General features: G+C 41.6%; 2 protein-coding genes and 1 long non-coding RNA gene across 13 annotated transcripts in view; 1 reads left to right on the forward strand and 2 right to left on the reverse strand.

Moving 5' to 3' along the window:
• Nucleotides 1-15,471, reverse strand: part of LDB3 (LIM domain binding 3) — a 121,802-nt gene extending 106,331 nt beyond the window's left edge. For 2 of the 8 annotated variants that reach the window (XM_083845383.1, XM_083845388.1), the window contains exons 1-2: nt 15,332-15,471; nt 9,194-9,316 (exon numbers count right to left, since the gene is read on the reverse strand). In XM_083845383.1, the coding sequence (XP_083701509.1) occupies nt 9,194-9,286 (93 nt within the window). In that variant the 5' untranslated portion in view covers nt 9,287-9,316; nt 15,332-15,471. Of the gene's footprint in view, nt 1-9,193; nt 10,334-10,357; nt 10,658-15,331 lie in introns of those variants that run through there. The other 6 variants (XM_083845389.1, XM_083845387.1, XM_083845382.1 and 3 more) reach the window with 6 other exon arrangements.
• Nucleotides 15,472-15,546: 75 nt separating this feature from the next.
• LOC310902967 overlaps nt 15,547-22,829 on the forward strand; it is a 65,924-nt gene continuing 58,641 nt past the window's right edge. For all 3 annotated transcript variants that reach the window (XR_014587161.1, XR_014587162.1, XR_014587163.1), the window contains exons 1-2: nt 15,547-15,687; nt 22,696-22,826. This is a non-coding gene — a long non-coding RNA (uncharacterized lncRNA). The remainder of the gene's footprint in view (nt 15,688-22,695; nt 22,827-22,829) is intronic.
• The window catches only part of OPN4 (opsin 4), a 54,241-nt gene continuing 47,121 nt past the window's right edge, over nt 15,710-22,829 (reverse strand). The window contains exon 12 of one of the 2 annotated variants that reach the window (XM_083845391.1): nt 15,710-16,725. In XM_083845391.1, coding sequence (XP_083701517.1) covers nt 16,573-16,725 — 153 coding nt within the window. In that variant the 3' untranslated portion in view covers nt 15,710-16,572. Of the gene's footprint in view, nt 16,726-18,790; nt 22,299-22,829 lie in introns of those variants that run through there. The other variant, XM_083845393.1, reaches the window with a different exon arrangement.

Consider the following 22,829-nt stretch of genomic DNA (forward strand, 5'->3'; position numbering starts at 1 on the left):
ACAGGAAACCCCACAGCTACACACACAACACTTGTTAGCCTCCATAAGGTACCCTTTTTAACTAACTTCTTCGTGTATTGTTTCTACCAGAATAGTCTTTCCACCTTCCCCTTCAGTCTTCTATGGGAAGTTATAACACCTTGTGGAAGGATCTGTGATTTTCATGTTCCAAATGCAGTCTTCATTTCCTTGCTCCTCCGCTCAGAGTGCACTAAATTTAAACATCACTGAAAGCTGGAAGCAAAGAAAGGATGGCAGACCCCAATGAGGGAGAATGTGTGGGGCAGAGCAAGGAAAGACAAGCAGAGGAGGCAGCCCACTGCAGCCTTCTAGGCGTACAGAAGCAGGAGACAGCACAGTACCATCCCACATGGAGGAAGGATGAGTGCCGAGAGGCAACATTAGGGCTGTCCCACAGGACCACAGTCCACAGCAGTATCAGTGCTTGTCCTTGCAGTCATCTGAGGCTTCTGAAAAGAGATTGCTGTTCAGATGGGTTTGGTTTGTTGTTGCTCAAGAAAACAGCAACACTTGCAGACTTTTGACCACTTTTTGTTATCAAGAAAGTAAACACGTAATAGTGAAATCTTGTTTGCCCCATCACATATAGATGGCAAAAGGACTTGATCTTAAATAATTTGTTAGATCATTTAAGTAAACAAGTGAGACAAGAATCTTATAGACAGGAAAGTAATTTTGACAGTAGGGCAGGAAGGTATTCGTACTTTGCAACTCCTGACAAAAAAAATCATCAGGAAGACTATCCATTTATTTCCTAGAGTAGGTAATCTTAGCCAACTCTGATAAAAGAGAACATCTTGTTTTGGCTGTCTATTTCTTTTTTAAACACCTGCCATAGTACCAACTGCCCTTGGCCATTTTTGAACTGGCTATGACTAGGTAAGGAGAGAATGCTGACATTCTCAAATAGAGCAGGACAGTCCCAGTGACCCCCAGGATCAAGAAAAGGCAGCCCAAATTCACCCTAATACCAGAGCATTCTGATTTGGCACTATGTACCAGAATCTGGGGTTACATGTAGTATTTTTGGAATTTTGGATACCATGTCCCATTCCAGAAGCTTGAGGTAAATGTAGCATTCGTTCCAAATCAAAATAGCTTCCTAAGTTACAGGATGCTTTAAATATAGAATGAGAGTCCCACAGCGGCTTCTGAAAAGCATGCATGCCACCCTAACCAGGTATAGTAAGTACTACGATGCCTTAACAGTTGTTTTTTTTTTTCATGCCACAAAGATGAATTGCCACTAACACTGGCTTTAAATTGAATAGCCATAGATTGTTTAAAGTGTGTGTCCTTGAACTAGTCACCTTTAGTGAGAATAAGGGTTTATGCCTTTAGTAACAAGTATGGCTAACCAAGAGCAGCAAGTGAGGGAGCCAAAATAGCCCAGCAGCTGGAATTTGGACTCTAAGCAAGGGAAAGGAGGAGGTATGGTGCCAGCACATGAAAGGCTGAGTTCCTCCTAATCCTCAGCTGCCATTGCTACAAATCAAGTGTATTTAGAAGGATTTTGGGGAAAGGTTAAAACCTATTTATTCAGAATCCAGGCACTAGACACCTGTGGCATAGATAATCACAACTTCAGCTACGCACGTGGGAGGTGCAGAAAGTAACTCTACCCTATTCAAGGGATTTGCATGCCTTGAAGACATTTGATCCATTACATCTTCCTAAAAGAAGAGCAAGAACTCACTGACTTTCTGGAAAAATGGCTGTTAGCCACTGCAAACAAAAAGAAGAGTCACCTTGTAGTAAACACGTTCAAGATGTCATCTGGAGACATTTGTAAGCTGGAAACTAATTATTTTCAGGTTGCCTACATCCAGAAACAGAGTGCTTACAGTCAAAGTGACTAGAAAAAATACGTTATTTCTTCCCCCTACAATTAAGAGCTGGTTGTTCTTGTTCCCCAAAGTCTCTCAGAAGAATATAGAAACAGCTTCACATTTGGGGGAAAATTATACTTTTCATAGACCCGGAAAGGAAAGTATTTAGGACTGTTCCCAAAGGACACCTAACAGGAGAGCTGGACTAAGCTTCAGGGCCATCCTCAGGCTGGCAACTCATTTGATCAAGCTTTTATTTCGCTGAGCTGCTATTGTAAGTTAAGGGCCTAATTAACATTCATAATTCTTTCCTCATCATCTATACAGCACATTTTGACAGATGATACTTGTTTGTTTTTTAATCTACCATATTATGTAAATCATGGGTCAACACAATGTGACCGAACAGCACATTTGTTGACATCCTTGTCCTCACTCTGTACTGGCAAGAATTCAATTCTTTATGAACTCCTATTCAGTTAAATATTATAGCATACCTTTATGAAGTTAGGATTTAAGAAATTTGACAATTTTAACAAGAAGCCTATTCTGAAATTTCATTCTCACGTAACTTTTTTATTAAGACTTTAATTACAGTAGTACTAGAAGAAACAGCCCTTTCACATGCAGTATAAACCATTCTTTTCAATTAGCATTATTCATTTTAAAGTATGCATAGCTGACATTGTCAGACACAGTTTAAAATTAATTATTTCCGTAAGACTTACAAGTATTGATTTTTATCACGCTCAGCAAAAGTTTCCCTCCTTCTCTCATCCTCATGATCTTTGAATGGGGATTAATAACTTACCAGCACACTGAACAGCCAGTTCTTTCTGCAACAAAACCCAGTGAACAAAGAAGAGCAGTATCTCACATCACATTGGACACCATTTAATGTTACTTTATAAAATGGTGGTATTTGAGGCACTTATGTACAGAAACTTCTAGCTATACACAAAATAAATCACATGTATCAAATAGTGGGCTGGAGCTAGCTGAGGATACAATCAATGCTAGATTATAATGAAGACCTTTCCTTTCAACACACTGCTTTAGTACTTCAAAGGCTACTGAATGCTTTTTATAGTTATATACAAACTGGATTTAAAAAAAAAATAAGGTACTCTTTACACTACTAATTAGACAACAGGAGTGACCAGATGAGAACCGCTGTTGCTAGTATAGAAAGTTAATGATAACATATTGGCAGAATAAATTTCACTCTTTGTCACATTAGCTGTAGAAGACTTGGCAATAATGTATTCAGAATGGAGCTAGTGACAGTGCTATCTGCTGTGTTATGGAAAACTGCCATTTGCTGAGTTCAAATATCTGACACTAATAAAAAGTATCACCTGAAAAAAAAGTGTTCAGCAGCTTTAAATACATAATTTAATGGTTACCTCCTGTTGCGTTTACTGGTTCTAAAGGATCTGCAAAATTATGTTCATTAATAATTAAGTGAATTTGACAATTTCTTGAAATACTACATCAGCTATATTCGCAACTAAATTAACTTTAAGCCAAAGGCGGAGGAATTTGTCACACCAGAATACCCAGTTGCCAGGGAACACTTAAATGTTAAAACAAGATTAAAAGCAACAAAACTCATTTGAATTGTGGACTTGTTAGGTTCCTTAGGTTAAGAAACCTCCTCCTCCTTCATAAAGAGGCAATAACTATGCTTATCCCCACTCTTGAGCTTCTCAGTTTCTCACCATTCTTGGGCCCCAGTTTCTTAACACACTTAACATTATGCTTCCTATTCAAGGGAAAGGTTATGTTTCCCTCTTAGAGGAAAAAGCTGAAAAGTCACTATGGAATTTATTTATTTTTTTTCTCTCCATCAAGAAATACTGACTGTATTTATAACCAAGTTAGTAATTGCATAGATTCTATTCAGTCTAGTTTTTTCATACACTGAACTCTCCTACAGATAATACCACACCAGCACTGGTGATTCAGATACAATCACAACACAAAGAGAACAGCTGCATTTGGCAGGTCAAAAAGAAAGGGCTTCAAACCCATTGGTTATATATTATGTCAGAACAATGAGAGCAGCAGGTTTTATTATGTAACATCCTTTAAGCTAGTACTTCAGCTATTACAGACCATTATTCGTATGAATCTGGCCTACATTCTAACAGTGCTAAATGTTTCCCCTGAAATTCAGAACAGACAGAATTGAGAAACAGAAGCTTAAATAGAGCTATGCATGATGTCTGCAGAGATACTGCATGGAGTACATAATACTGTTTATATACTCCTGGCATTCAGCAATAAACTTAGTATTCAGTGATTACTTTAATCACACAAAAACAGGTAAGAGAGGCTGCCTTTCAGTTCCAAGCACATCTTTGCTTTAAAGGAAAAATCATTAGACCAAGAGCTGCAGTTAGTTCCATAACCTTCCTGAAAGCTATTTGGTGAATATAATACGCATTCAAATCACATTGCATTATGATGCTGAGATTTCAGTAAAGACTCTTCCACTGGAAATCCTGAGTTTAAGAATGTAACAATAAGCCATGTGGATTTTTCAGAATGTTTTCTGAAAGGAAGTTAACAAAATATTCTTAGTTATGTCATGATTGCTTAACCAGAGGGGAAGAGAGTAGATCTTATGATGAAACTGCTTTGTGTCCTCCCCAAAAAAATCAGGTGTTGGTTAAAAAACAAACCTTCTTATAAGTTAGCGAGCAGCTTACATGAAACATCCATTGTGATTACTCCTCAGACCTCACATGGTATTTGCAGTCAGGACAAGGAAAGTTGTCTACCTCAGAATATCTACCACCCTACCTCTCAGACGACTGGAACAGCCAGCTTTAAATCTCTGCTCTGCTTTATTCAGAGTAGAGCCTTGAACTGAGACCCCACTACCCAGGAATGTTCTGATCCCCAGGCCCCTGAACCCATAGTATTTATTGGGCCAGAGAAATAGAATACAGCTATACCATTAGCTCCTTCCCTCCTAGTACAATAAAGATTTGCCACTCATGCAACCGTATCAAACAACTGCCCTCTATACTGTACTGTCACTCACAGCGTGAACGCTGACTACTGCAATACCTCAGATAAACAGTACCAAAACAGGGGTTTTAGGAGTTACTTGTAGAGTTAAGGCTCACAGAAATGCAATCACTTCTGATAACTGTGGCTCTAAACACACCAGAATTCGATTGCAATAGTTGGAGAGCATCAAGTAACTAGTGTCTCTCATGTCACCAACACATCTGTACATCCAACAAATGACTACGCATAATAAAAGTCAGAATTCTATGACTTTGCATGGGATGACTGGATCGTTCAGGAAGTGATCTAAAAGTTACAGATCATCTCAAAGAAATATTGATGCCCACAAAATAGGTATTGTGTTACAAACAGATAAGAAAGTTTTGGAGTGTTCTTCAAAGCTGCTCCGGAAGCACTTCATTTCCCTGTCACAAGGAACTATTTGAAGTTAAACTGTAGAAGACAGGAAGAATGTGAAACCATCTGTGCTAAGAAGTTACCAGTTTATCGAGCCATAAGACAGTCTTTAGATTAAAGTCCAATGGCTTAGTCCTACTCTCAGAAGTTGATTCAAAGTCATTTGAGTTTTTTGGGGAAAAAAGGGGAAACATCTCTACTCATCAGTACTTAAAAGGGAAAGCTTTTAGAAGACAAGGCTTACCTGTTAGCTTTATAGAATATCAACGATTCTAAATACTAATCTGCGGCTTTTAGGATTGTGAAGGACTTCACATTTGGAGATGAAACAAAAACTCTCACATTGGAGTTCTGGCTCTAGAACAATAACTGCTCAGTGATTAGATTCACCAGACATGGATGCTTAACATGTGACGTGGACTCAGCGTTTCAAACGAACTTGTTAAATGTCCTTAGTTCAATCAACGCAGGTACAGCTCACTCTTCTGTTTGCAATATATATTCACCACATGGCTATCCAAATGACAGCAGCAGACTGCATAGTGCTTGCCCCTGAGGTTTCCCTGCCTTCAAGCATAGCAGAAAAAAGCCAAGAAGGAATCCTTTTGCCCATCACTTGCCTGTTGTAAGGCACTGATACCTGATACGTAATAAAGCAAATGGGAGTACAGAATAAATATTATTACATAGTGCCTTGAAGGAAAAGCAGTCATAGTGAAAGGATGACATGTATTCTAGGGAATGGAGGAAAGACAGGACACAATCAAGAAAAGGTGCTAGTAAAAGCATCTTTTTAATAAGGCATCTTTTCCTATTCGTGTTTCCCATTTCTCCTCATTGCACTTACATCATGACCAGATTTCAGCTACTCCTTTACTTAATAGAATAAAGCCAAAATAGTTCTCTTACACTTTGTTTAAACATTGTCTCCTTTGCCATCAGGTTCTGACTTTTCATTTGGAACCCAGGCAATGTTAAAAAAATCCTCTCTATTAGGAAACAAAAAACTGACTGGACAATCACAGAGTGAATGTACCAATCATAAGCTACTGCACTGTTTTGGGCGATATTTCTGTATACCTTTCAGCTCACTGCATCACCTGCAAGCCAGTCTGTCTTACTAGAAAAGTTTGCTGTTATTCACAAATACACAAAGAGACTCTGCTGTCATATCTATCCATGTACAATCACACCACCTCAGGTAACTCTGCAATACAGCACTTGAGCTATACTTAAAAGCCTTCTTAGGCAGGATTAGGTCTATAAAATTAATTAATTCTGCTCACTTCAGACAGTTCATACCAGCAGTAGGAGAAAATAAACTGCTTTGCTGCCCACGTTAATTTTGGAAGACCAGATTTGCACATATGACCAGGCCACCTGTGTCAGCTCTTAGTGGTGCCAACAACCTGCAAGCCCCATTCACTTCAGTAGGAGTGACAGATGCTCAGCTTCACTAAGAGTCAGCCAGTACTATTCTCCTACCTCTGGTACCTGCCTATTACATCTCATGAAAGAATTTGTTCTAGAGGGTAGGATGGCTTGTGGGGTGGGGACTAAAAAAATATCTTTAAGGTCTTCCCAGATTATTTTTTAATTCCATTGTTAAAGGAGTGTGAAAACTGCAGAGCGACCTTAACTCCTCTCCACTTGTTTTTGACTCCTCTCTCCTCATGAATACCTTGGAAATTTAAGTACAGTTTTTCTTTCCCCATAAGACGGCAATTATGATTGAGTACAAAGCTCACCTCACTTATGACTGTAAATTGCTGATAATGGGAATATCTGATCTATTTGAAGATATACTCATGTAAAAGATGATAATGTCCTTATAAGGTCTATTTTTTCTTTGGCAAAGGCCATGTGTAACACTGTGTTCCAATTAAAAATATCACAACTTGCTCCTACTCCAGCCCTCCCTAAAAGAAGCTATGTTCATTCCTGCATGCCTGCTTTTTCCCTAAGGCAGGCTACAAAACCCAATGTGAGCCAAAAGCAATCCTCTCAGCTAAGAACTGGGCCTCACTGAGGAAGATTTCAAAACATTTAACAGTGCTTTCTGATACTACTATTGCTAGAAATTCATCCAGCTGCGTGAAAAGGTAATTCCGCCCCACCTCTGTGAATCCAACCATTGCAGTTCCACTCCTGCTCATCACACAATTCTCAAAGGCCCCAGTAGAATCACATTGCCTTCGGGCACACTGAGCGTACCTTAGGAGATCATAACCTGTGACAATGGGTTCGCTTTGAAAGAACTGTCATTTCATTTCTGCAAGTGTAAGTGCCATAGCCCCAGATGTTGAATGGCAGACTCTGTGATTGAATTACTTATAAAAAAAAAACCAACACCTTACAGTGCAGTCTGCAAAATGTCATGAAAATGCCTACAGAAGTATGTTGGTACCTCTCCGTACTTAATTTGGGTGCAATAAAGAAATACCAAAACTATTTACCAAATACCAAAACTCTTAGTGAAATTAATACAAGCGTATGAAGTAAATTTATTTTTTGTAGGCTTTTTTTTGCCCTTTTTTTTTTTGGCATTACAACACAGACAGAACAGCTTCCCTTGCCATTACTGAAGAACAAAGACTGCTTTTGCAAAAGCGTTTATGAAATGTTCTTCTCATTATAGGACTTAGTGTTAAGGTAAATATGTGTCTATGGAGAAAGGAATACTGTGTATTAGAGTAAGGGAGATCAAGTAAGACAGAGCTTTACAGTTTAAATATGAAATAGGATAGTTAAGGTTGCAGAAGCTCACAGATGACTCTGAATCATGATTGCTGCAGGGATCTCAATTTGATACCTACAACAGACTAGTTGTTTCACTATGAAAAAAAACTTTTCAAAGCAGTGTAGGTGGCTCCCCCCCAGTGGAGCAGACCATTTGTTTGCGTTTTATTTGTTTATCTGATTAAATCATTCTGGTATTCCATTTAAACACTGTTATGTAAGTAACCTCTCTTGTCATTGCTCTGCAAAATATGCCTTCTGCAGGTGGTCTGTGGAGGAACAAAGACATCTCTAAAAGATCTGAACATTCTGGAATAGATTTGAGACTGACAAAAAAGGAGGAAGCTGTAGGAAGCAGCATAAAGCGGAAATCTCCCAAACCAAAAGTTACATAGAACTATCTAGCTTGGTTAGCGAATAGTAAGGGGAAAGCTTATGAATTTCTTTATGGCGACCCAATGATTAAAAAAAAAAAAAGCACAAAAAAAAACTTTTGAGAAACCAATTTCTTGGGGGTGGCGGTGGGAGGAAGAGATGACTAGAAAATAAATGGACTAATCTATAATCAACAGATACATGAGGTAATTAATTATTAAGTCACATGCTGTTTATCAGCTACAAATGGAAGGCTTCTGCATAATTTAAGTCTGCATTTTAAGCACTATCTTCTGCTTGACGTGCCTGATTTTCATCCAATTATTGCACCCCCTCCAAGAGATGGACATATATCCTTATCTTTGTCCAGTTTGAACAGACTGAGAGTTTACATATTGACAAGCAGTTACATAATTATTTTCTAGAAATACTATTTTGTATTCCCATTCATAGTTGTTCTACTCTCTTCCCCCAAAACAGACAGCACCAGCAAGGCCCCTGTCAGTAGAAAAAGAGACAACACCATACAAAATAGAACTGGAAGCACATTTAAAAGGAGACAGCATCATCATTCTTAAAAATATACAAACAAGAAATGTCTGAGACAGCATTGATGCCAGGCTGTGCTGTGAATTTGTGTATTTGGAGTCTATATTATATTCTCTGATTCTTTGCTCAGACCTAGCTGCAAAGATCCTCTATTTTACTTGGCCAGGTCAGAGCGTACATACAATTAATTTACTGCTACTTTCCAACCTAAACAGGCCCAATGAGGCTTTTTGTTCACTTACTCTGGAGATTGTCAAGGGCATGTTGAAGTCCTTGCCCCCCTGCAGTCGGAAGCCCCATGGTCCAGGTCCATTCAGAGTCACGCTGTAAGCCATCCTGTACCTCCTTCACAAGGCACCAAGACACTGCAGAACAGAAGGATGGGGTAGAGTGATGGGGTGAAAAAACACAGTAAGAAGAGCGCAGAGTTTTATATAACGACAGCAATTTTCTTTCTGCCTTGCCTGTTCAGTCGTGCCGGGATATCACCTAAGAATAGATGGGAGCTATAATGCAGATGCTGATATCCCAGCTGAGTAGGGCCCATAAAAGGTTTGTAACCAGACACCTACTATGCAAAGACTTCATGACTCAGAGGTCTAATATAGCCCCCAGGGAGGGGGGGACAGATCTTTCTAGGCTTCTCAAGACCCTCTTCATGTTCAGTTACTTCACGGGCAAAACATACTTGGAATAAAACATGCAAATAGAATCCCATGCTAAAATCCCAAATGTACAAATCTCATTTCCAGTCTATTAAACAATTACATAACCAGTTGTAATTTGATTCAGAAAATGTGTATTGTACAGTGATACATAACATACTACAAACAAGTTCTTACATATATATACACACACCTTTCCATACATAGCAGAAAAAAACACCAAAAATATGTGTTTACCTTCTCTTACACTGATCTGTTAAACTGAAATAAGTACCTACTACACACATGACAAAAAAACTTCATAACTTCATTTTTGGCTCTTGTTTCCATAGCCTACACTTTCTCAAGGGACAATTAAAATTTATTCTCTTGGAATGCAGATAGAAGTATGAGCTATTTCTAAGCAGCATTTAATTTCAATAGCATAAGCATAGTTTCATCACATACTTGTCATACTGTTTTGATACAAGTCTTCTAAAGGCATGACAATTAAGAATACAATTAACTAGCCGCTTCCTCAATTCACTCCATAATTTTTCATAGTTTATATACCATTTGTGTTAGGTGTTCCATAAAAAACTTTATAACCCTTATTTGGTAACATGGGATACATTTCTGCCTTAGATTGGGAATAACTAAAGCACAGAGAACAAGAGGGAAGGGGAGAAGCTGCTGGCAGAACTAAAAAGATAAACAGCTTCTGCTCTTAGGATAAAGCTATAAACATTAAATAACACTCACCACTTTTAAGTCATTAACATGTGCAGGAGCTCCAGAAGCACTCTAGTATATCTCTGTAGCACCCTTGCTTTTACCCTCACATTACAAAGAAATTCTCATTACGTTAAGGTGAAAAACAAGCACAGGCTCTCCTCTGATAATCAAAAAGACAACCAAAACCACACAATGCACTAGTGAGGGAGCTCCATTTGGTAGTGTGCCAGTCTGCCCATGCACCCATCTTAAAATGTCATAGAAAACTGATGATGAAACTACAGAGAGCAAATATTATCATGGCCTCAGCCTTTATCTGTGGAGTTGATCAATAATTTTTCAAAACCACATACGTCTTAGTTTGTTTAGCATGCAGAGTGGCAGAAAAGCCATTTGTACAAGGAAATAATTATGCACCACAAACTGTAGACTATATCACATAACCACATTTCTCAGTCCAAGGTCCAAATCAAACCACAGAAATTCACATAGGTTTGACTCAGACAGTAGAAGCGGCGCAAACCAAAACCATAGCAAGACACAGTTTCAAAGAAAAAAGGTTAATGTCTCACAAATATTATGGAGCACGTTTACATGAACTACATTTGTAAACTATCTCTGTATGAGGCCAGAAACAGTGATGTTTGAATGATGACTTAAGAGGGGGAAGAAAAAGGACTTTTTGCACTTTGAACCACGCCACTTTCAGCTCTTCCATTTATCCTGTAGGCCTCTTAATTCAGATACTGATTTTTTTTATTATTATTATTTTTGAAAAGGTCACAGGCACACACAAAAGAAATGTCCACTGCACTATTCCTCTCCTTTTTCTAGGAATTCACTGTGTTTTTCTAGTGCCTTTTTTTGGCTCCATTTCAAAGGTTCAGAAAAATATAAGAAAAACATGAGTAAAACAAACACGACAAGACATTGCTTCACTAGTAAAGAAAGCATTATAGAAAAAAAATATTAGGAGAGGTTACATTTATATGGATGATGAACTCCATGCATGTTACTATCCTGTACTTAAATCTTCAGTCATTTGAAAAATAAATAAATAAATAAAAATGGCAAAAACGATAACAGCATAAAACTGCACAGACAGCAAGCTGAACAGACCTAAGCATTAAGAAACAAATGCTGCTTAATCAAACACTATGTGCTTCTATCCTACTTTCACATCCGCAACATGCCATCTGCTTATCAGTTTAGGACATCTGAAAGGGTTTGTGAGATCCTTCAGGCTGGGTTGGGTGCTACGAAACTAAAGTGGTAATCTCATTAGGGGCACTCACATTTGAATGACATGTTCAGCTGAGGACACTTGTTTCTACTGCCTTGGTTTCTGTCTGTGTCCATACAAACATCCAGCGTAGCTTGGCACTTTTACAAAGAAAGTGCAGGCGATGTGCCTGCATCCTGGCCCACGTTGCCCTTCGACACAGCAGGACCTCTTTCATGTGCCCATGCAACCACTATCAGGTCCGCAGTTTTCTTTTTCCAGGCCTAAGTCCTTTCCTGCTGTTTTTGTTTCCCCTCTGCGAGCCCGCAGAAAGCTCCGTATTTAATTCTGGAGAACGGCAAACAGTAAAGAAGACTGTGCTGCAGTCACAGCTTCATTTGAGGGGATGCTCAGCATAGGTCTTGTTTGCCTTCTACAGAATCCTGCTACAGGCAGATCAGAAAGCCTGTGATCCACCCAGGTGATTATTTCAATCCTGCCTTGTTTTCAGAGGCGAGACACACAGATGCATTCACCATGTCATGTATCCAGAGCAAACACAGGGAACTGGACTGGTGCAGCAGGTACGGTGCCATCATAGCTACCATCACAAACCTCCACAAAACCTTCTGGGAAACCTGGGGATGAAATGAACTGTGTATATATAGTAGACAACCCTCTTGCTTTCAGAAGCCTGTGGTGTTTGGATTAGATTTTAGTTGCTTTACATAACCACCTATTAGACTGTTCCAAAAATCACTTTTTGTTTGCTCAAATAACAGCATTTTGTTTCTCTTGGGGTGCCTTCTTTCCTACATTCTCCAGCTATGTCAAAACCTATGACGTGCATATAGTTCCCTTCCTTCAGACAGGAGCTATGCTGAGTCAAATGAGGCCACTGATGTGAGGAGTGACATTTAAAGGAATAAAATACATATTCCAGGAGCCAGGTGACATTTTCTCTTCAGATAGCAAAACAAAGATTTGTCCAGAGCTCACAAAGCCCCCCCAGAGTTGTCCCCAGGTGACTGATAGGAACAGCTGCGAGGAAGCTGGATGGGTACCAGGCACCACGGGCCCGCAGTACCAGCAGGCTCTGCGCACAGAAGCGTGCTGCAACCCCCAGCAAATGCCGCAGAGCCCGGGCAGAGCCATCCCTCCAAAGCTGCGTCAGAGGCGTTACACTAGCGGAAACAATTCACATATGCTAGGAGACCATGTGGTATTACAGCGAAAAGACTTTAGGAAAGCTACAACTGCATGCTCAGGAGTGCATAGCCATCAAGTGAATGAAATAAAAACCACTAGTGTCAATGCTAAATTAACATGGAAGGAAACAAGTCATGGAAATTCCAATTGTTCAAGTTGCTACCACTTCGTTAGGCTGGCCACATTACTCATCATGTATTTTAATTGCAATGTTAGATGTGCTCCTGGGAGAGCCTTGAATTACTGCTACTGCAGCAATGAAGTTGTATCATTCGTGTCATTTCAGAAGTAGATTGCTTGAAAGTTTATTTGACTTCTGATCTGCAACAAAATGTGTGCTTTGACACACAGAAAGACACCTGTGAGGTCATGGTTGCTATAACCCTTTATCGTTTTCTTTGGGCAAGCAAAGTACTTGCACTGCAGAGAAAAGCTATAATTTATTTGCTGATAAAAAGATCTTCACCAAGAAGGACCAGAAAAAAGGACGAAATAGCATGTATTTACTGTATAATGGCTAATCAGTACTAAATAATTCGATACAAATATATACAAATTCTATACATCATCAATGGAAAACATTTTTAACTCTTAATTCCTACCCTGCCAATGTCAAACTGAGAGTAGAAGTAACTACTGGGAGCAAAGATTTTGTCAGCACAAGATCATTATTGCTTCCAAAGCAAAACTATTCTACAGTTCCGATGAGCTCATTGCCATCTCCTTTCCTTCACTGCTACAGCCTAAACTAAGTTCAATTAATCCTCCTTCTACTTCTACATACAATATTGTTCACCCATTTAATCAAAATCCTTCTGTTCTGACAGAACTTCTGAGTTCCTCTGTCAAGTTGTTTTAAGTCTTGTAGTTTGTACTTTCTTCAGAAACTAAACTTTCTACCCCTGGCTTCAGCAAATTCTGCTTTGTCGGTATCTTTTTCACATGGCGGTTTACAGGTCCCAACAGAATATAGTATTCTTAGGGAGACAGCTCGAGCAGCATAATGGAACGTTTTCTCCCTTCTCTGTAACACAAAGCCTTCAGAAATACAGCTCAAACCACTTTCTGTTTGGCCCTTTGCTGCTGCCCGTATCACCTTACCAATTCATTGAATTTGCAGTTTACTCTCACTTCCAGAGCATTCGCCATGAATACTTTCGCCATTACGGAGAAAAAAAAATACACTTTTTTCGATATTAAATACTCTTTTTTACTCTGCTACAGCCTCCTTTTACTATGACAAAAGAGTGAATACACACCATAGAGTAGCCAACCTTCATATTTAGAAGATTTTACGACTTTTGAGACTATGTTAAACTGCAAACCACGCCTGTGGAGAGGGGGAGAGAGACAAAGAAGATACTTTGGGAAGGGCGTAAGTCACACCTGTCCGGACTATTTGCAGCCACTTTCACCCCCATATTGCAAAAAGACTTCAGTGTGTGTTACAAACTTCTCGCCTTATCAGCATCTCAATCATGGTTTTCAAAGGCACCCACTACAGCATGTAATACTTAACGCTTCTGTGGCACCTACTTCACGAAGATATAAAGGTTTTTGTTTGTTTGTTTGTTTTAAAGAGAAAAAATACCCAAACACCTGTTGTTTAGGTAAACGTTACCAACTCCTTTTTACCTATGGAGCCAGAGTGCTTAGGTTACCAGCTTTAGGTCACTAATTGAGCCAAGAGCAGCAACTGGATTAAAATGCAGCTTAGTTTCAAAGCAGGTACTTGAACCAGAAAGACGGCTGCAACGTGCTTTGCTGTTTTGTTTTTATTCTTCTTGCCTGACTCTGGGCTGAAACCAGAAAAGCAACCCTGCAACTACTCTAATTTGTGCCTTGCTGCAGGGAATCCTAATCAACAGTTTCGGCTTAACGAGAGAAAAGAGCCAAGAAGAAAAAAAAAAAAGGGGGGGAAAGAAAAAGGGCTGAAGAGGCTACGTGCAGATCGCTGTCAGCTCCACAGGGCCAGGGCCAGAGCTGACATCTATGTCACAGGATTTCTACGCTGCTGGCTCGCTGCCAGCGAGCCGGAGGCTGGGCACGGCACGAAGAGGGGACAGCACGATGAGGGGACAGCACGGCTCAGAGGAGGGACCCCGCGCTGTCCCTGTCGGTTCACCACCTCAGAGCCCCCTCACGGCTCCCTGCGCCGCCCTGATGGAGCAGGGTCCCCCTACGTGCACGCCCACAGGTGCAGCGATGCAGGATTTCATCTTCAGTGAAGAAGGCGCCCCGAAGCTAGGTTTGACCCAAATGACTCACCTACTTTCTGCCTTCCCAGCACAGCCTCCCCTGGGCAACACCTTCCACTACAGAAACTTTCAATCCGCGGGGAGAGTTTTAAAAGCGGCAAGGGGCTCCCGCCCTGTACCCTCCTCTTGCCAAAGGCGCTTTTCCCCTTGGGCCAGAACAAGACCCCCCGTTTTCCACCCCGCCGCCTCTGCCCCGACCCACACGGGGGCTGCGCGGCTCGGGGCTGAGCGGCCGAGCCGCCTCCGGGCTCTCCCCGGCCCCACGGCTGTGGCGGGCCCCTCTCCTTCCCTCAGCGCCGCGGCGCCACCCACCTGTCCCGGCCGCCGGAGCGGAGCTCGCGGGGCGCAACCGGTAACTCCAGGGGCCGCCGGGGAGCCACGGGCCCTCAGCGGGCGGCGCTTGCGGACACCGGGGCAGAGGGGAGCGGGGAAGGGCGGCGGCACCGCCCGCCCCTGAGGGCCCCGCAAGCGGCGGCCGCCCCCCGGAGCGTGCCCGGCGCCCCCCGGCTGGGCTGGGAGGAGCGTGAGGGGAGCCGCTGTTGGTGCGGGGACCGTTACTTTCCGTGCCGCTTTGTAGCGGCCGGCTGTGAACTGAGATCGCCTCTTGGCGTTGTGGCAGAGCAGGAAAGTGGCAGCAGGCTGTGGGGAGCCGAGCGCCGGGGCAGCAGGTACTTGGGGCCGGGGGGCGCCGCTGCCCGCAGGGAGGCGGCGAGGCACGAAATGGCGGCCGGGGGGGGGGGTGGGAGCGGGGGCGCCCTCGGCGGGGCTCGGCTGCAGCCTCCACCCGCCGGCCTCCTCCCCGCCGGATCACGTGGCAAATCGCTGCCTTCCCCGCTGCGTCGGAGTTATTTTTATTTATTTATTTATTTATTATTACTACTTTTTTTTTTTTTTACTTGCCCGCTGTCAGTGTCCCGCAGGCCCCTGTCAGAGAGCCCCGAGGCCGGTTTCACCCTCGGCCTCGTCAGCGGCTGCCTCCTCGTGTCAGCCCGCCCGCCTGTCCCGCCAGGCTGAACGCGCGGGAGGCTGCTCCTGGCCGCCAGCCACCCTTTTACGAGTTAAAAAATAAAATTAAAAACCACCAAAACCCCCAAACCCGACAGGCTGGCGCTGCCTCGCGGCCCGGCCGTTAGGTGCGCGTGCCCGCGGCGTAACGGCCGCTTCAGCACCAGGGACAGGCCCGGCGGGTCGTTGTGGGATCCTAAAGTCAGCGCAACAAAAAGCGCTCAGCATCTTTTCCCCTTCTGCCACAAGAGCTTCAGAACTTCAAGAGCTGTTTCATTTTTCAGCGTTGAACGGTGCTTTTACCATGCTGTAAGCCTCCATCTTGCTAACATTGCACCGAGGGGCTTTGATTCCCTTTGGGAAGATTCGGTGGAAATAAATGAGGGCAGAACCTGATCTGACCTTCTGTGGCACTTCTGTGTACTCTGTACTAGTTTCATCATATGCTATGTGTATTTAAAACCCTCCACAGCCCCAGAGTAGCATGTTTAAGGGGTAGGAATTGTAATTGTCAGAGGATTTTTGCAGTGGATCTGTGTTAATAAATATCAGGATGAAAATACATGCTTTGCTCTCCTTGGAGTTAGCCTTTGCTCTCTGCCATCCGTTGAAGTCCTCATCAAGTCTGCTGGCTTGTAGAAGCCCTCTTTAAATAACAAAAGCTGCAAAATCACAAGTAGTTCTCCTGCAGATGAGAAAACCTGGTAAAGTAGCAGAAACAGTGACTTAGCTGGAAAATGTGATACATACGGGGGGAAATTATCTGTATTTGATGATAAATAAAGTGATGATCTGTTAGATTATTCTGTTCTACGCGGGATTGAAAAAAATCATATGAACATTTAAGGGCATAGAGCTGAACCTTTACAAGACCGTTAAAAACTTGGAATCTGCTCCCTGGAGAACGTTGGCAAGGAAGACTGCAGGTTGGCCTGTCATCCTGTTCTGACAGGAGGCTGATGGGTTCTGCTTCAGAATTTGGATTTGTTTGAAACAAGGTTGAATCTGCTAGCTCGTGTATTGATAGTTAAATCACTCAAAGCCAGAGAATTTGAAAGTATGGGAGCTCAACCTGCTCAGCAGTCTCTAAGGCAGCCTACAGACTGGTTCCCGATGACTTGTGCTGGACTTTTGGAGGGACAGAATCCCCGATCCTCTTTTTCTAGCAGGCACTGGTCACAGTATTAAACTTTCATTTTAAACAATGTTTTACAAAAATGTTGCTGACCTACCAATGGCCTTGGAATAGTTCTGTGAAACACCTCCAGGATCACCAGTTGAAAACTAGAGACTGCTGGCAGGCCATCCTATGCAGACAACCCTAGCTGCTCTCTGGAAAGTGGCTTACTAAAGATTTAACTGTCCAGTCTTCTCTGAGACTCAGTCTATGTGATTTGCTTTTGACCCATGAGTTTCAGCCCAGCCTGGACAATTTCCTTTCTTGGAAAATTCTGATAGTTCTGCCAAGGGTTAATTCTGGGTTTTCTCCAAATCTTTCTCCAAGTCTTTTGTCCAGCTTTCTAATCACAGTCTGGTCTCCCTAGCTGCTTCATTGGCTGTTCAGCCTCAGATCAGTCACAGGATTGTTTTCCTCTTAAAAATAAACAATCAAAAAAACCCATGCCTCACATATTTCATAAATTCCTGTAATACGATTTCATACCTGGTTATGTTTATGAGGCATTTTGATAAGCTGTTTGCCCAATTTAGTTGCATTAAGTGTGAACTGAAGATACAACCATTGCAGACGGAGAAGTAAAAGAGTGATTGCCCTCAGCAAGGCTGGCCTCCTCCGCTACTGAGGGGCTCCTTACCAGTGACGCTGTTAGGGAAATAGCGAGTAAAGTAATACATTGCAGCACAAAGTACGGACGTGCTTTCTCCTGGGATAATGCTTTTGACATCTGATCTCTTTCCCTCGGCCACTGAAGGGGTTACAGTTCTGAGTGCAGAAGTAGTGGTGAGGGAGTGATGAGTGTGGCTTTCTGAGAGCTTTTGTTACTTTGATTGCAACCGATAACAAAATATTACCTTTAGTCTGATTTGCACTGTGTAGGTGTTATTTCTCTGTGGTGACTTTGATGTGGCTGTTGCAACAGAAGAGCTCACTTTTAGAAGAACACAGATCTAGGGTGCATTTGCACTCCATCAGCTCCAGTAAATGAAGCCTTTACATTTGTGACTGCGTTTATTGCTTACCACCGTCCTTTGCACATGCTGTGTAAGGGGGCTGGAGATTCAGTGGTCTGTTCCTTCTGTCATTAGTGAATAAAATCAATTTGCAAAACAACCCCCAGTTTTCACTTCCCCTCTAATAAAAGCCTGGAGGAACTCCATTAAAGCGAACACTATAGGTACGTCCAGTAACAGTCTGATTGACGTGGGATTATAGCTTAAATATTGGCATTGGCAAAAAGTCTGCCAAAGGAATCTAGTATTTTGGTTCTTCACAGTTATTTTACCTAGCAGAAACTTTACAGAAGATCTTAGGGAAATGTACCAAGCATAGGTCAGTTGAGAATCATCTTTTTAGTGTGGTTCTACCTTGTAAGACAGAGATCTGTTGTTCCCATTTTCAGTCTTCTACTACTTTTGCAAAGTTCCTAGTGTTGCCAACATAGAAAGGCAAACTCATTGCAACTCATCTTTGCTCAAAATGAGGTGTTTTTTTTTTTTTTGAATTTTGCTCAAAAATAAAAAAGAAGGCTGTCAATATGGTAACCTTCTTGGACTGTTCCTGTCATTTCTCTGAGCTGCATTATTAGCATATGTGCCCAGCACAGGGTCAAAGCAGAGTTAGGGCAGGAGGTAATTCAAGATGGGCCGTCAGTGGGATGGACTCCAGCAGCACAGCTTGACTCATAACCCAGGCTGCTTTCATGCTTGGGGCCAGTCCAGCCTCAAAATGCCTACACAGTATCTACAAATCTTGTGGTCCAATCTTAGACAGAAGAAGAGCTTGAATTCTCTTCAAGTTTAAATTTGGTCTTTTTTCAGTTTATCTAAGTAAATGTTGGCCTCTTAATTCTAGCTCACTGTTCGTCTGTAAATACTCAGGTATAATTGCATGCTCTCTGAAGGGAAGGGTATTGTGAATGTCTTCCTGTCTGTTTCACTTGATACCTCTCTGCAACTTTCAGTTGCGGGCTGATTAATCCATCATTGCACTTTTCTTAAAACAGAAACTTCAGTCCTCTGTTTTGGTATGGAAAAAAGCTCACAGTTTGGACCCTTTACACAAAGCCTTCAAAATTTTGCAGCACTCCCAGAGTAAATGCTTTGCCCATTGAAAGATAAACTTGGGTACTGCGGTAAATTGCATTGTCAGGGTTGCAGAGAGACTTCATGCCATACTCTCACTCAGTGCTGATTATCATCGGTGCTTACCACAAAGTGGTGCCAGCTGAGTATCAGTCTTGTTCAGCTTGGTTACCTGGTGCCTTGATCTGATGATTTGTTCAGCTGATCCTGTCGGTTTATTGAAACAATTTGAATTGTGGCCTCTGAAGACTAGGGTAAACTTAGCTGAGAAAGCTGAGCCAGTTGGCTCTTCCAAATAATGGCTTAACTCAAGCACCACTTTTCCTTGAAAACTAAAGAATTTGGAGAGCATTAAAACATACATTCCCAGAACCTTTTAAAAGAAGTATTTAAAAACAGATTTATGACCCCTGGATGGTCCAAATGAAGAGACTGTCCACCTCACCTGCTTCAACAAACCAGAATTAACAAACATTTTGCTCTGTCACTGGTACATTCACTGCATCAAAGCAGTAAGTGTGTGGTAAGGAGGAGTGGAACGACCCACACTTTTCTGAGAATTTGTCATCTAACTGCAAATAGAGCAGGTAATTAATAGAACAGGTGAGCTGCCTAAGCAGCTTTTCTCTCAGTGCCCTACAAATAATTCTTTGGCCACTTTGTAGTTGTGGGTAAAGATAATTTTAAAGATTTTCTAATAATCTTGGCAGCCACTGGGGAATTACTGCAGGTGTATGGGTGTTTCAAAGGGTAGCATCCCAGTGCCCCACCTTTCAACATCCCAGAGAAATTTTCCTGGCTCTTCAAGCATGAAGTATATTTGTTTAACACCAGTGCCTGAGCAGGTACACCAGAGTAAACTATTGTTGGAGTAGTGTGCATATTAAAAATGAAATAGAACAAACTAGATTTAAACCTGAACACAACGGTTTTCCTTTAGTACATTTATTCTAGCAATCTGCTTTGCCAGCTACATAAATCTACACAAGAGATTTCTGTCCAAAACTAGATATTTGCTACTCAGCATCCATAGGAGTTTGTACGCAAATTCTCCAACAGAATACAGTGACAGAACAGCTTCAGAGGAGGACTTAGCTATTTAGTAATGATGTAATCAAAGTCATCTCAGTTTTCATTTGCACGTTCGTCCATTCCTTTCTTAGTGCTTTCAGTCGTACTGGCAGTAAAGGAGGAACTGAACTCAAAGCACTCAGGGATAACAGGCCTAAACACATCACTGCTGCAGTAAATGTGGATTCACAGATTCCTAAGGACCTGGAATGACTTTGGTCCCCAGATTCCATGTTGCCAATCTTCTTAACCATTCTTGCATTTTATCCTAATTTCCAGCTATGTCTGTGGCATAGGGCTATACTAGCAGTAGCTTTTAACTCCTGTGGTTCACATTGTTACTGTATGTATGGATTCATGACCTCCGGTTGTAAGAAGCTCAGACACTTGATGTATTAAACCTTTTGGCTTATCCAACAATGAGAGGTAGAGCTGCTCGCACAATTTACGGATGGCCAAGATGTGTTGTAATACTTTTGGAAGAGTTACAGAGGCTTATGGCTAGATTAGAAGGGCAGGGTGAGGGAGTGTGCTGGCTGCCACAGGCCAGTGTGATCCCTAATGAATGTGCTGCATGCTGGTTTTTAAGTAGTAAAACAAATCAAACTGAATTAATTCAGAACGGTTTAAAATGACAATGACATGCCACAAAGTCTTCTAAGAAAGGCAATTCAAAGGTTAGGTTATTGTACAACTTGCAAGAAAACCCTGTGTTAATGTTCCAGTTTCTGTTGCAGAGTGAATGTTGCAATGAAATATGTGCTGTGTGATTTTTTTTTTAAGAGATCTTGCAAATTGAGATTAAGTAAAATAATAACAGTCAAATTGTAACTGAAGTCAAGTGATTCTGCTGGAGCCAGTGTTTCTTAGGTAGAACCAAGCCACTAGCTGTTGGAGGGAGGAAGCAAGGGAAGACAAGTGCCTACGAGTTAGTTTTATGTTGAAACAGAAACCTCATGGTGTCCTCTTGACTTGTCAAATCAACCGATACTTTGAGTGTAATTTGCACTGAATATATAATAGCTGAGACTGTTGCATTAATACTTAGCCAAAGTATTTCAGTTGCTGAAGTTCCACTAAATATTCCTTGCACAAGCAGGATCCTTTTTCAGATATCTCTTCACTCCTAAGAGGTCTAAAACTGGGGATGAGATACTACTATTGTGAAAATCTTAAGCAAGTAGGAAACTAATCATTAAGACACAAAGTGCTCAGTAGCGGATGTTGCTTTACTGCCATGGGACTTTTTGTTTTCTTTTGTTTTAACATTGTTAATTGGCAAATGTAGAGCTCATTTGAGATCTCTGTGAAGTGCTTCAACTCTCAGAGAATCCTCCTTAAAAAGTGGGTGAGAAATTACATTTCTCTGGAACTCAGCTTCTATCAGGATCTACTTCATGAGACTGAAGTATTATATAGTAAGTCCTTACTGCTGTAAGGACTGTTCCTACCTGCATGGCTTTGCTGGTAAGGCCATGTGGCCCTGGCCAGCTTTTAGCAAAAGAAATGCACTGATGTTACCTAAAACCCAAATCCTATGTTTCCCAGAAATAGTTTCCAATGATGCTGGACAGTCAGCTGCATAGTTTTGAAAACTCCTGCGGTAATTTCATTTTTAAAATCTGGAATTCAGGCAGCTCAAGCTATTGCCATGTTCATGACCTGATCTAATAAGCAATTGCCTTTTTGCTGTGACCCAGTAAAAATGGAGCATGTTCGGCTGTGATGGGGATTCTTTCCATTTCAGGAGGCAGCATAATGAAAGGAAGCTGGCAGATATAGCTCTCTAACCCATGCTGTGGCCTCCTTAGCCCTTTCTCTGAAATCACTATGGTTTGGGTCCTACACATAAGAAAACTCGAGGAGGTTTGAGTCAGTGAAAGAAGCAAGGGGAAATCTGACGCCAGATGGTAACTGTCCTGTTCCTTTCGGTGATAGTGGCCTACAATAGGAAAGAGGAGAAACACGTTTTGTACAAAGGTATTGTGTTTCATGACACTTCAGGATTCTCTGTCTAATTTACAGCCACTTTATTTTGATAAATTGTGAATTATGTTTTCTTTTTTGCTTCCTTTGTTCTTGGCCATCCTCTTAAGTAACAATTTGGGATAAATCAGGAATTAAAATGGCTGTGATTTATTGAAATGGAGTTTCACAGGATGTTTCATGGAGCTTTCATGTTTTTAATTCCTTCAGATGAAATAAATGACCCCTGCAGTGTGCAAAGTGTGCTTTTACTGTCAAAACTGCATGATCCATTTCTTATCTGATTGAACATAATGATCCAGGACCTGAAAGATTGGTGTGTTAGTTTTTTTTTTTCTTTTTTTCTTTTTCAGATAAGAAATGATTTTCAGAAGGAATCTATGCAGTGATTGTGACCTACCACTGAGCTGCCTGATGCTACTACCTCAACTCCGTCCTTCATAAGATTAATCACACTTCTTACTTCGCTGAACAGCAGCAGAAAGTG

This window comes from Anser anser (assembly GCF_964211835.1).
Source record: "Anser anser genome assembly, chromosome: 7".
Classification (NCBI taxonomy): Eukaryota; Metazoa; Chordata; class Aves; order Anseriformes; family Anatidae; genus Anser; species Anser anser.